At 38.8% G+C, this 11,992-nt stretch overlaps 3 protein-coding genes across 6 annotated transcripts; all 3 read right to left on the bottom strand.

Annotated features, from left to right (window-relative positions):
- Positions 1-42: 42 nt before the first annotated feature.
- LOC105112617 (kinase with adenine nucleotide alpha hydrolases-like domain-containing protein) lies at positions 43-4,306 on the bottom strand. Of its 3 annotated transcripts, none has more exons than XM_011008362.1 (10): positions 4,254-4,306; positions 4,078-4,169; positions 3,738-3,859; positions 3,186-3,394; positions 3,023-3,083; positions 2,493-2,787; positions 2,046-2,147; positions 1,542-1,970; positions 467-1,228; positions 43-377 (listed from the first exon to the last, which is right to left on the bottom strand). In XM_011008362.1, the coding sequence occupies exons 1-10, from the start codon at positions 4,282-4,284 to the stop codon at positions 318-320; spliced, it is 2,163 nt and encodes a 720-aa protein (XP_011006664.1). In that variant the 5' UTR covers positions 4,285-4,306; the 3' UTR covers positions 43-317. The 3 variants fall into 3 exon arrangements, with proteins under 3 accessions (XP_011006664.1, XP_011006665.1, XP_011006666.1); XM_011008363.1 differs by having other exon boundaries at positions 3,023-3,080; XM_011008364.1 differs by lacking the exon at positions 4,254-4,306 and having other exon boundaries at positions 4,078-4,242.
- A 905-nt stretch (positions 4,307-5,211) lies between these two features.
- On the bottom strand, positions 5,212-8,151 carry LOC105112615 (protein kinase C-like zinc finger protein). 2 transcript variants are annotated; one of them, XM_011008359.1, is made up of 4 exons: positions 8,039-8,151; positions 6,751-6,856; positions 6,054-6,533; positions 5,212-5,979 (listed from the first exon to the last, which is right to left on the bottom strand). In XM_011008359.1, exons 2-4 carry the CDS (start codon positions 6,850-6,852, stop codon positions 5,356-5,358), a joined length of 1,206 nt encoding a protein of 401 aa, XP_011006661.1. In that variant the 5' UTR covers positions 6,853-6,856; positions 8,039-8,151; the 3' UTR covers positions 5,212-5,355. The 2 variants fall into 2 exon arrangements, with proteins under 2 accessions (XP_011006661.1, XP_011006662.1); XM_011008360.1 differs by lacking the exon at positions 8,039-8,151 and adding an exon at positions 7,339-7,402.
- A 179-nt stretch (positions 8,152-8,330) lies between these two features.
- Positions 8,331-11,341, bottom strand: LOC105112616 (Leucine-rich repeat protein kinase family protein). The gene is made up of 3 exons (XM_011008361.1): positions 10,535-11,341; positions 9,559-10,128; positions 8,331-9,316 (listed from the first exon to the last, which is right to left on the bottom strand). The coding sequence occupies exons 1-3, from the start codon at positions 11,178-11,180 to the stop codon at positions 8,646-8,648; spliced, it is 1,887 nt and encodes a 628-aa protein (XP_011006663.1). The 5' UTR covers positions 11,181-11,341; the 3' UTR covers positions 8,331-8,645.
- Positions 11,342-11,992: the final 651 nt, after the last annotated feature.

Raw genomic sequence — 11,992 nt, 5'->3', positions numbered from 1 at the left:
ATTTGATGAACTGATCTTTTTGTGATATGTCATTGTGTTCGTACCAATGAGGGGTACCTTTACAGCAAATCGAATTACAGGAATACTGCAAAAAGATTGTAATGACAGTCTACAAACTTAAATAAGCTCTTCGCTTGCCACTTCTTCCTCGGCAATTGGAAGAGTTTGGACCACTAACTTATGGCATTTGAAACATAAGAAAAAAAAAATAGTTACGACCTCTTCTTGGTTTATATTATCTACACAGTATCAAAAATAGCTACTCCCATGTTTTTAATTTCCTCTATTGTTAAGAGTCCTTGCTTTTTGGTTACATTTCATGCAAGGGATGGAGGGCTTCTTGAGCTTACTTCGGATCTTGGAGAAGGATGGTCATTCTGCAAAGAACAATAATCGTTAGTTAATGTTAATTTTTCTCTTAATCTAGTGGCTTAATTTCATGCAGAATTAATTCTAGTGAACTTACTAGTTGCATTGAAACTTGGCTAAACTTTGGAGAGCGTGCAACTGGGCTAGTTGATGACAATGAGTAGTGCATAGTTTCTTCAGCAAATGCTCTCATTCTCTTAAGTTCTGGCAGGACAACCTTGCCTAGATCAGGCCTGTCTTTCCGCCTTAACTCTGCACACTTGAGTGCTAGCTTAGCAAACAATGTTGCCTCTTCAATTGGCCAATCAGGCACTGCTGGATCCAGCATCTGAGCAAAAGTGCCCTTTTCAAGTGCCCTGTCAACATGGTGAGTCAGTCCCATTGCCGGCTTCGCGGTTAATACTTGTAGAAACACGATCCCTAGAGAGTATATATCTGACTTTATGCCTAGCATGCCTGTTTGCTGATACTCAGGATCTATATAGCAGAAAGTGCCAGCTGTGGATGTCATGCGGTATTGAGTCACATTGTCAGCAACTGATGGTGGGACTAGCCTGGCCAACCCTACATCACTGATCTTGCTCACAAAGTTGCGGTCAAGCAAGATGTTGGCAGGTTTTAGATCTCGGTGTACGAGTGGCTCGGGTTTAGTTTGGTGGAGGAACAGCAAGCCGGTGCCAATTTCAGCTGCAATTCGAAACCTTAGCTGCCATGACAAAGGTGGAGTGTTTCCTCTGCAAAAGAGACGGTCTTCTAAGCTTCCGTTGGCCATAAACTCATATACTAAGCATCCATACTCAGGGCAGGCTCCCAGGAGGAGAACCATGTTAGGGTGTCTTATGCAGCACAATACCTCAACCTGCAACCAGTTCTCACCAGGTTAAGCAAAAATCTAAAACTTTTGTGCCTCTGAAGTTGAAGATAATTTTCGAAGGTTGTCGGTATAGTTTCAGAAGGACTTCTGTTGATTTGTTCTAAACCACGAATGGGTTAAGATATTCAACGGGTCATTCCTAAGCTGTTAAATGAATTTATAATTTTATTTTTTTTGAGAAATTTCTTTCTGAAAAGTGAATGTACTCATTTTTCCTTCAAGAAAAAGGTTCAGAATAAGAGCTTGAAAATTTTCAGATATTGAAGCATCTGTAGAGAATTTTCTTTGGGCCGCATACCTCTTGCTGAAACTGCGACCTTCCTTGAGCTGCGTCTGGACGTAAAACCTTAATTGCTACGGGTGTGTGGTCCAGATAACACTTGTATACTGGACCATAACCCCCTTCTCCAATCTTAAGAGCCTGAGAAAAGTAATCTGTTGCCGCTTCAATTTCCTCGATTGAGTATCTCCTGTATCTGACATCTGAATTTGCTAGAGCATCTAGGGCCTTTCTCTTCTCTTCTGCTTCTTTGCATGCTTTCATTTCCGCATTAATCCTTTTTTGTGATTCCAGCTCAGCGATTCTCTGAGCTGCTTCTGCAGCCTCAATTGCTGCTTTGGACTTGGCTTTTTCCTTCTCTGCAATTGCCAATGCAGCTTCCTCAGCTAGCCGGGCTTCTTCCAATTTCTGCCCTTCTTCTATTTTCCAGCGCTGGAGCTCTCTTGTCTGCAAAGAAGTTTATCTCAGAACACTACGTGAGGTTCTTAAGGCCGCATGACAAGAAGATGCAATTTCTTGTACCTTTTGCTTTGCAGTGAGTGCTTCTTTGCAGGCGGAACTGTACATTTCCATTGTTTGCTTGAGCTCCAGCTTCAGCCTTCTCATTTCCGCCTCCACATCATCCTGAGATTTTACAGCACCGCATGTTACTTTTTGCATTTCATCTATATATTGAATGTAATTGTTAGCTTTCACAAACAGTAATGTAGACAGTGGATTGCTTGTCATTTGAGAAAACTAGAAATTGTTGTCAGCCTTACAGGAAGGTGGGCAACATTTTTTCATCTGCAAGAATCAACTAGAACTTTTTACAGATTAGTTTGTTTCTAGGGTAACAAGTTTTAGATCTGTGTTTATTTAATATTACACTATTTGAGGATTCTGGTGTTATAGACATAAGCTTATTCGTTTATAGAAAATGCAGATCCTACATTTCTGATTTTCAAATGCATGGCTAAATGCTCTTACCGCAGCTGACGGCATCTGGTCACTTTCATTTGAGAAGGTTGATAATTCAGGTGAAAAGCCACCTTTATCCAGTGACGTCCTTCCATGATGCAATGACTCAAAGCTGTAGTTGCTGTCAATGTCAGAGAAGTTTGACAGCCGTGGAGGGGTGCGGTTTGTTTCTGTGTTGTCATAAAATGCTGGAAATATGCGGTCAATGCTTGGTCTGCCGGAGCTGACAAAGGATATATCAGTATCTGGAACCGAGAGTTCGCCATATGATTTTCCAGTTAAACCTCTTCTGGTGAATGGTGACCTGTTTTCAGTTGCAAAATCTCTCAAGTTAGTCCTTTAAGAGACTGATAGATTTTCTGCTTTCTCATTTGGGTACTATAGAAGACACAAGGTCATCGATAGGAGTCCGGATGAATTGTTCTAAAACATTTCAGGCCTTTTCGTCACTAGCAAACTTGCTATGTCGTTAATATATGTTTCAGAGTTTCATTGTTCCTCTTACAAAGCAATGACAGTGAGCACTGAGCATCCCTTACCTGAAGGATTCTGTATCGCCAACTGATTTTCGAGGTAGCTCCAGTGGTGGCTTCTCAGCTACTGATTGAAAATACATCGGTAATTCAAGATGATCAGTGGGAGCTGACTTAGAGCATGGAAAATAAAGACAAAGGAAAAGAAGTAAAAAATAAAATCGCTGACCTCTTTTAACATGAGTACGGGGGTTATGTGCATCCATAGAAGCTGTTGTTGTGCTGTTTTGGTTGAGTTGGTTATGCAATGAAGAGTTAACTGGTGCAGAACGGGAGGCAGCCCGCATGGATTGAATCTTCCCTTTGGCTATAACATATACAGTGCAAAAATCTGGTGCCCCCTTTGACACGCTGCCTGCTACATCTGCTGCTTTGAATCTTCTAGGAAGAAATTTTTTGGAAGTTCAGGAATTTGGAATAAATTTATGCTCTCATAATATCATTAGTCTTTACACTCATCCAGACTGCTAATGCAAAGCTTGTTAGCCATGTTCACATGCCTACTATCACATTTCAACCTGCTAATTTATAAATATAAAACAATTTATCATAGTGTCTGACGCTAGTCTATCTTGTCTTTCACAGCATTTGAGATGGATGCATTTGTAATTGATAGCAATATTTCAGAAATCTAACTTCTAGACACTCATCTTCTATATCATATATAAAAGTACTGGTACATAAATTTTCCTGCTAGTGATTTATCAAGAGAGGTATATACCTAAGAAAGCCTCCTTTTGCCGACGCACCAACAATCAAAGTCTCAATTGCAGTCTGGGTAACGTATTCAATTAATGCTTTTGCGACATCCGTGTCTTCCAGTACGACATCCTTGCAGTTAATCTGATGTCAAAGTTGAATACAGAAGTTTAAAGACTTAGGACTATGATGTAAAATGTGTGCTTTCTTAAAAGTCCTTCGTGAATCCAATTTATAAAGAATTTGAGAGAAACTATACATGTACTCTTGATAATAATGTAGGTAAATGTTTCTTGCAGGTTAGGCTTTTCAAGATTGAGTGTGCATTGTAAGAAAATGAAGGTTTCATCTTCCACACTCACATCTTTACGTGTACAGAAACAGCGGAAAGGAAGGAACAAATCCTTGGAATCGGGACTGGATGTGCCATTGGAATCAGAAATGTGGTTCAGCCCTGCAATAAAAATGATCAGGAACATGTTAAGAAACTTCTATGTGAGACTATTTTAAAAGAGATGTATTCATTGCAAAGCTATACTGCTTCTTGCACGGCTTCTTTCCGTCGGCATGAAAATCCATGATTTGATTTCATTTGTTACCAATTTTCCATCTTTTTTATGCATAACTTGTAAGGAAAATAGCATTTCTTGTTAATTAAAATGATGCTTTCAGAAAAATATGATGAAAGCAAGTTACAAAATGGAATCCATGACAACTTTCAATTCGCATCTGTAATCTGCACGGATAACAAGGTTGAATCCTTACTTGGGGAAGCAGAATATGAAGATAAAGATGATTTGAGATTGACATGGATGAGAATAACAGTCTGCCCTTTCACCAAAAGATTGTCAATAGTCCATTTGAGGGCGATTTGGCTGCCTTTATCCTTGTCTATTGCCACTGCAATTAATCCATTTCCTCCATTCCTTTTCTCCGGCATAGACCTTGGTGGCATCCACATCTCTCTATAAACTAATTTCTATCCTTGCAATTAATAACAGGACTTTTGAAACGTTATATAGATTGATTTCTCTTCTACTGTCTTATCGGAAGCTGCTGAGAGCCTTTTAATCACCTTCAAGTTTCTCTTCAGGAAACTCAGGAATGCAGTGCGTAAATCAAAAATTTAATGCAAATGGGATGTTCTTGCTTTTCTTTTCTTTGATTATTTCTTCCTTTCTCCATAGGCAGAGAGAAAGGAAGGTAACCTAACCGCTTTGTGGTTCTGTAATATCCTTTTTCCCTCAAGTTCAGCGATCCTATCTGTCTTCCTAAATTAGGCTGGCTTTTGTTTTCACTTTTTTGTTTTTTTGCTCTTCTAACTAACTTGATCGATACAAGCCATCCTCAAAATTCTCTCCCCCCACATATTTCTCTCTGGTGTTTGACCACAGACATTCAGGTGCCATCAGATTTCAGGTTCTTTTATCCTAATTGGCATGCATAGGGTAAGAGATACGAGGCCTTTGATTCCTTAATCCACTAATCTTAAATTGTTGCACAAAATCAGTTTGTTACATTAAATAAATAGACAAGTAAAAAAAATTTCTTGGAAAGTAAGGTAATTTATTCTTCATTCAAGTAATTTTCTTGGAAAGTAAGGTAATTTATTCTTCATTCAAGTCTTTCAAGAATTACATTTAGGCTGTTATATTAATATCGCCAACTTTCATTAAACAGTCTGAGCATGCCTCTTCTACACATGCTGGATGAAGGTCATAATCACACACATCACAAGAGAATGCCCAGAACTTGCCTTGGCCGTTGCAGCAGTCACATACATATGCTTTTGCCATGTCCAACTTCAGAGCATGTTGGTGCTTTATATCTTTTACTTGCCGAGGTAATGCATCTCCTTCCTCCTTCAAAGTTGCTTCGATCTCTGTAATCCTTGACTCTGTAAATGGGAAGGCCTTGGCACCATATAAGGAAATCATGGCTTTCCCATCTGTGCTAATGATCTTCCCATCTTGTCCAATAATGACCAAAGCTGGAATCCCTTTAATGTTAAAGATCCTGCAAAGGTCTTGCCGTGTCCTGTCCTCGTATGGAATAGCAAGCCATGGCATGTTACTTAGGTTGGTATTAAATTCTTTAAGGTCTCGGTCTGTGGAGACTAAGATAATTTCAAAGCATCCATCATTGGTGGTTATGATCTCGTTGTAATTTTGGATAAGTTGCGTGGTGAAGGCACGGCTTGGAGGGCACCAGTGTGCGCCAAAGTAAAGGCCTATTGTCTTGCCAGCAAGTTCAGATACAAATATCTGCGGAAAGGTCAAAAAATGTGAAAGTTATGCCTGGCTTGCCATTTGTAAAATCAGGGATAAAATTAAATCACCTTTCTAGTATCTCCTGACAAAACATAGTTTCGTCCTTCATGTGCCAGAAGTTGCTGTAATTTTCCTCCCTGACGCTTTGCATCATCGATAGACCTCAGTACGTCAAATCTTTCCCTGGTGAAGGGAAATGCTTCAGCACCAAAGTCTTCAATCAATCCAATCATATCTTCTTCAACTGATATTCCATCTGAACCCAACGAGATACATGATGGAATGCGATTAACATGATAGATGTCACTCAAATGTCTATGCAAGTTTACTTCAAATGGGACAGCAAGCCATGGCATACACTTGAAGTGTTCCTTGAATCCATCCTCATCGCGATCGAAGGAGATGAAGACAATCTCTAGTTTTTTACCAGTACCTCTTAGGCTATTATAAATTTTCACAAGCTGGGGAGCAAATGCTTTACATGGCCTGCACCAGTTTGCCGAGAAGAAGAGGCAAAGTACCTTACAATCACATGATGACAAGGGCACCTAAACTCAAATCAAAACGAGATTTTGAATTTTAGTTATTTCATTACAAGGGAAAATTCCTTTTTAGCAGCTAAGTAAACTCTCATTTTGTTTTTCCACTTTCATCAACCTTTCAGTAATCAAACATAAAAATATAAAAGCTCTGCAGCATAAGAGAAGGAAAAGGGATTTTAGAGGGAAAAAAGTTTGCAGCACAAGAGAGCTTCTTAGGGAATACCTTTCCTTCACCAGATAAAAGATAATCTATCCCTTGAGATGATAAGATGGCCACGAAGTCACTACCCTCAACAAATTTAGCTTGACCATCAAGCCCTGCCATAATACTACAAGCAAAAGTTGGTAATCCTCTCTTCTTCTTTTATATGCTATCCTAGAGAGATGCTGATGAAGAAAGTGAAATGGCACCACAGAAGAGTGTCATTCACAACAGAATCCAGCAACTAAACACTATTTAAAAAAATATAGGAGCCTTCAAATTCCACAAGGGAATTTAGTACTTTGTGACCATTTTAAAATATCCCTATGCATGAACAAGGATTTTGAAATATTCTCATTCTTTAATGACCATGTTCATTAAATGAAGTTCTGTTATAGTATCCTGGGTATATGAAAGAATACTAAACAAGGAAGAGGGATGCACATGCAAGATGGCTATCAAGAAACAAGAACCACCAGCTTCACATATTCTCATTCTTTTTCTTTTAAAGGACCCAAGATTTTGTACCAAGGGTGAATGATATGCATCAATCAAAGGACTAAAATTGCATTTGATGAGCTCAATATCACTTTTTAAAATGCCCCAAGCCTTGATAAGAATCCTGGCAAGCATTTGTCCTAATGGGAAGTGCAGCAAGACCACTTGTCAAAATGGTGGTGCTGCAAAAAGAATCTATTAGTAAGTCTTCATCTGTATTCACATTTTACATCCATGCCACATGTAAAGGCAATTGTTTTGTTTATGGCCTAGAACAGGGCTAGCTTTTTTGCTCTCTTCTGCACTCAATTTTGCAGAAGACAGCTTAAGAGTAGATCATGTCAGTGATTGTAATGATGTTTTTTTTTAGAATTATGAGAATTCGTAGTGAAATTTTTATAAATTCTGGGTTCTATGTTTTTCCTCTGTCAAACATCACAGGAAGAGCAGCAACATGGGATACATGAGGCAACAATTTGGCAAGTAAAGATTGGAAAAGGAGAGTATTTAACCACCAGTAGAGGCACAAATCAGGGGTATTCATGTTAAGAATACGATATCAAGTGCCTCAACATGCCACTAGAAGCTTCTCAAAATTATTCCTTTTGGATCATTGCATCATTGGAATATAAAACACTCTTGATGCTGAAATCAGGAGAATTAGACACGGATGGGATTTCTAAGATTCCCATAAGCGTAAAGCAGGACTGAAGTAGAAGAAACCACCTAAAACGTCTTATTTCTGATGCATATGGCCTACAAACCCCAAGTCTGATCATCTATTACACCATTTTTAACAATTTAAGCTTACCTTAAGAAATAAAGCACAGCGAGCAAAAGTACCTTGGTATTTCTGCTGATATCCTTTGTTGGGAGTTTAAGAATTGAGAAAAGAAGGGAGAGAGGGCTGATCAGATTCCACAGCAAAACAAGCGGACAGGAGAAACGTGTGAGAGGATAAACCCAACCCAAGAGGGGATGTGAAGGAATAAGTAGGGCAAACAAGTGTAACCGTAGATAGAGATACAGGTCTCTATCTATCAGACAGGTATAGTGACAGGTGAGAGTTAAGCAAAGGACCTATTAACCTCACCAGGTATATTCCATGATTATGCAGGCATTAGATCCTATTTAAGTCCTAAGATAATTATTTAAACAGTAATTATCTTGGGTTTTCCTCCCTGATTTTGTCAAAAGCGTAGAAAGATTTGCTTACACCGCCATGTAGGAGCAAGAGGACATAAAGAAGTTAAATATAACTCGACCAGTGTCATTACATGGGCAAATATGAATTAGGGCAAAATAAAGAGGCACTTGCAACAAACTATATCCTTTCATCTTAATGTACCTACTCCAACCCTTGGGCCAATGCATACTTTGGAAAAATAACAGTAGTGAGCTAGTTTTATTCATTCAATTCAACCATTGACAGAGAAAGAGAAATCATCATCAGTCATTGCTCTAGAAGAATAGACTTCTCTTGCATAGGAATTACTGAAGTCGTCATTGTCATTGTCTCTCTCCTTCAATTCCTCAATTTTGGCTACAGCCTCCTTCAAAGCCCACCTGTTCTCCATATTCCATTCACAGCAGCACATCCCAGTTTTCAACAGCTTTAGCATCTCTTTCTCACAATTCTTAGTCCTCATTATATCCATATCAAATACCTCTCCTGTCCACTCTTCTCTAACAACTGAGTTAATCCAAGTTGCCAAATCTGCATCACCACCCCTGCCTTGCTTTAGATAATTTTCAGGGAACTTGCCTGTCAAGATTTCCAGAATTAGTATACCAAGACTCCACACATCAGTCTTCCTTGTAGTGCGGTCAGAGTGAGTGAATTCAGGTGACTTGTAGGCAACCATAACTTGTTGAGCATGGTCTCTATTAACCAAAGGAACTAGAGCATAATCTGTCAAGAGGGGCTCGAATGTATCATCTAGAAGCACATTGGAGGATTTTAGGTGACCATGAGGCAGAGCTAGTGTTGGGAACTCTTTGTAGAGATAGACCAACCCCCTGGCAACTCCTTTGACAATATTCAGCCGTGTTGGCCAGTCAAGCCATGGTTTTCCCGGAGCACGCTTGGCTGAAAGATAAATCCATCAATGCAGCAAAATTACTCGGATAAACATTAGCAATGTATTAGCACCCTTTTCTTTTCGTTGTATGTAATTGTGATCATAAACAATGATCCATACCCCAAGGCAATCCCGTCTGTCCATCATAGTGAAAGACAAATGGTTCAGAATCCTTCCTCCACGCACGAGTGGATGATTGTCTAAAATAGTTTCCATTGGTTTATGTGAGTGTTGAAGAGAGAATACTTACCATGAAGACGAGAAGCCAAGCTGCCATTTTCAATAAAGTCAGAAACCAAAAGCTTATCTTCTTTTCTGTAGTAGTATGCCACTAGAGGGAGCAAGTTAGGGTGTGACAATGTTCCCAACTTTCTCATGTGCTCATGAAATTCTTCATTCCCTACGTTACTCATATGCCTAAACCTCTTCACAACCATAGAAGGTCCATCCGAAAGAACTGTCTTGTAAGATGAACCAAGAGTACCACTGCCCAAGACCTCAGCAGAGGCCTTAAGAAGGTCTTGCAAGTCAAATCTACCCCTATCATATCTTACAAAATGCAACTGCCCATTATCAACCGTTTTTCCATCACTAAACTGATCTGATGATTGAATTTCCTTTTTGCCAACGCCATTCATGACAATTTTATTTTCGGAATAGTTGAATTTGGGTGTCTTGGCTGTGCGGCAACGGATGTAGGAAAAGGCAACAATAGCAGATAATGCAACCACAGCTACAACAGTAACCACAATTATCATCATGGTCTTTTTCTTGGATGATTTGCATGCAGGCAGTGGCTTTCCACATAACCCTTTATTCCCTGCATCATGCATATGAAAATGAATGCATTAAATATTGCAGCAGCCATAATATATGTAGTATTCTCTGCAGAGAAATTCATTTTATGGTCCGTAATTTGACTTCTACGACCAGAATCAGATCAACATCATACCACTTACATAGAAAGATGATTCATGGATATTATAGATATGGAATAATAATATAGCTGATTGTTAAATTAACTAAATTTTCATGTACATCAGCTAGTTTATTTGATTTCCAGTCACAAGGTCACTTACTCGTCAGGGTATTTTTAGGCCAGTTTTCAAATAAGTATCAAGAGAGAAGACAGAAAAGGAATTCTACTCGCATCCAAAATAGATTTATGAGAACATGAAAAGATTTGATTGGATTGAAAAGCATAGATGGTACGTATACGAATTAACCTGTGAAAGAGCTCGGACTGAAGTGAGCAAGACTAGCAGGAATCTGACCCTCGAAATTGTTATCTGCAGCATTAAACACAGTCAAGTTTTCTTGAGGAAACCCAGGTAACTTCCCATCAAGTTGATTCCCTTCAAGACTCAACTTTGTTAGTTTCTGCGCGGAAACAAGTGATCTTGGAATTCCACCAGTAAACTCATTATGTGCCAAATGAACTTCCCTCAATGAATTCATGCCATCAAATGCATCCTCGGGAATTTTACCTGAGAAACTGTTGTTAGACAAAAACAAGTTTTTCAAGGAGCCAAGTTTTTTCACTTGAGGCATTGAACCCTCCAAGCTATTATTCATGAAGCTTAATGCTCTCAACTTCGACAATTGCGTCAAGATGTCTCTGTTAATGGTGCCCGTTAAGCCCATATTCTCAAGTTGCAACTTATAGATGGTACCATCGCCATTGCAACGCAAACCAACCCAATTATTGGTGCTCCCATTGCACGGAGGATTGCCTGACACATTCCAATTGCTTAGCAAGGAGTTTGTAGACAAAGAGTTCTTGAAGTTGACAAGGATTTCAGCATCAGTTGCACCATGTGATGTGACAAAAAATTGGCAAGCCGTGACCAAGATGTAAAATAGCAGCAGCATCAGGTGCCAATATGCTACCTTGCGAGCCACAAGGAAGATGTGTGAAGTTTTCTTTCAAGCATCAAATATTGAACCAAAAAGAGTGGAGGGGAAATGATTAAGAGGGTGTCAAAGACTAGGAAATTAAGGGTTGAGAGTAGGCAAAGCGACAAATGATGGAAGTCAAGGTTGTGATCGACCAATTAGTCCTACGAATCATGAGCTGTGTTATAAGGAGGCCGGCCATTTGACCCTTTTCTTATTTGTGTGTTTCTTTATATTTTCTTGATTGGTAATGGTCTGTCCTGGTAAGATCTAATTATATGGGTGTTTTCGTTGTTAATAAGGCATTATTGAGCCCTCTGGCTGTAATCTGTATAAAAACGACAAGAAAATCACGTTGATTTATTACTCCTATGTCATTAAGCTTTGTGATCTGTGTGTTTCCTTTCAAGGAGGTGTGTTTGATAGTGTATAGTAATGGTCGAGAATATTTTTTGATTGAAAGTATATTGAAATAATAATATTTTATTTTTAAAATATTACTTTTTATATTATCATATCAAAACAATTCAAATACATAAAAAAAGCAATTTAAAAAAAACAAAAAGAGATGTCAAATGTATGGGAAACGCAACTTTGAATTCAAAATGACTGTTTATCTTTGATTATTTCTTAAATAACTAAAAAAGATGTTGTAATAAATTAGGCGGGCGCTCTAGGAATATCTAAAGAGTTTCAAAGGTTATGAGAGAGTGCTCAAGGGGAAACTTTGAATTTTGACTATTTAGCTTGTTTACCGGAATCGATAGTGATATCTAATGCATGGCTTG

This window comes from Populus euphratica, unplaced genomic scaffold (assembly GCF_000495115.2).
Source record: "Populus euphratica unplaced genomic scaffold, PopEup_1.0 scaffold353.1, whole genome shotgun sequence".
Lineage (NCBI taxonomy): Eukaryota > Viridiplantae > Streptophyta > Magnoliopsida > Malpighiales > Salicaceae > Populus > Populus euphratica.
The sequence above is the reverse complement of the archived record's forward strand: the minus strand, read 5'-3'. Positions and strand labels throughout refer to the sequence as shown.

Coding starts and splice junctions, on each gene's coding strand:
- LOC105112617 (XM_011008362.1), bottom strand. CDS start 4,284: ATGCCGACGGAAAGAAGCCGTGCAAGAAGCA. Junction 3,395..3,737: donor GCAAAAGGAGGCTTTCTTAG/GTATATACCTCT, acceptor TCTTCCTAGAAG/ATTCAAAGCAGCAGATGTAG. Junction 378..466: donor GCCAAGTTTCAATGCAACTA/GTAAGTTCACTA, acceptor TGTTCTTTGCAG/AATGACCATCCTTCTCCAAG.
- LOC105112615 (XM_011008359.1), bottom strand. CDS start 6,852: ATGGCAGGGCTTGATGGTCAAGCTAAATTTGTTGAGGGTAGTGACTTC. Junction 6,534..6,750: donor TTTTATCTGGTGAAGGAAAG/GTATTCCCTAAG, acceptor ATTTGAGTTTAG/GTGCCCTTGTCATCATGTGA. Junction 5,980..6,053: donor TGTCAGGAGATACTAGAAAG/GTGATTTAATTT, acceptor ACCTTTCCGCAG/ATATTTGTATCTGAACTTGC.
- LOC105112616 (XM_011008361.1), bottom strand. CDS start 11,180: ATGCTGCTGCTATTTTACATCTTGGTCACGGCTTGCCAATTTTTTGTC. Junction 10,129..10,534: donor CAGTCCGAGCTCTTTCACAG/GTTAATTCGTAT, acceptor TGCATGATGCAG/GGAATAAAGGGTTATGTGGA. Junction 9,317..9,558: donor CTTGGCTTCTCGTCTTCATG/GTAAGTATTCTC, acceptor TTTATCTTTCAG/CCAAGCGTGCTCCGGGAAAA.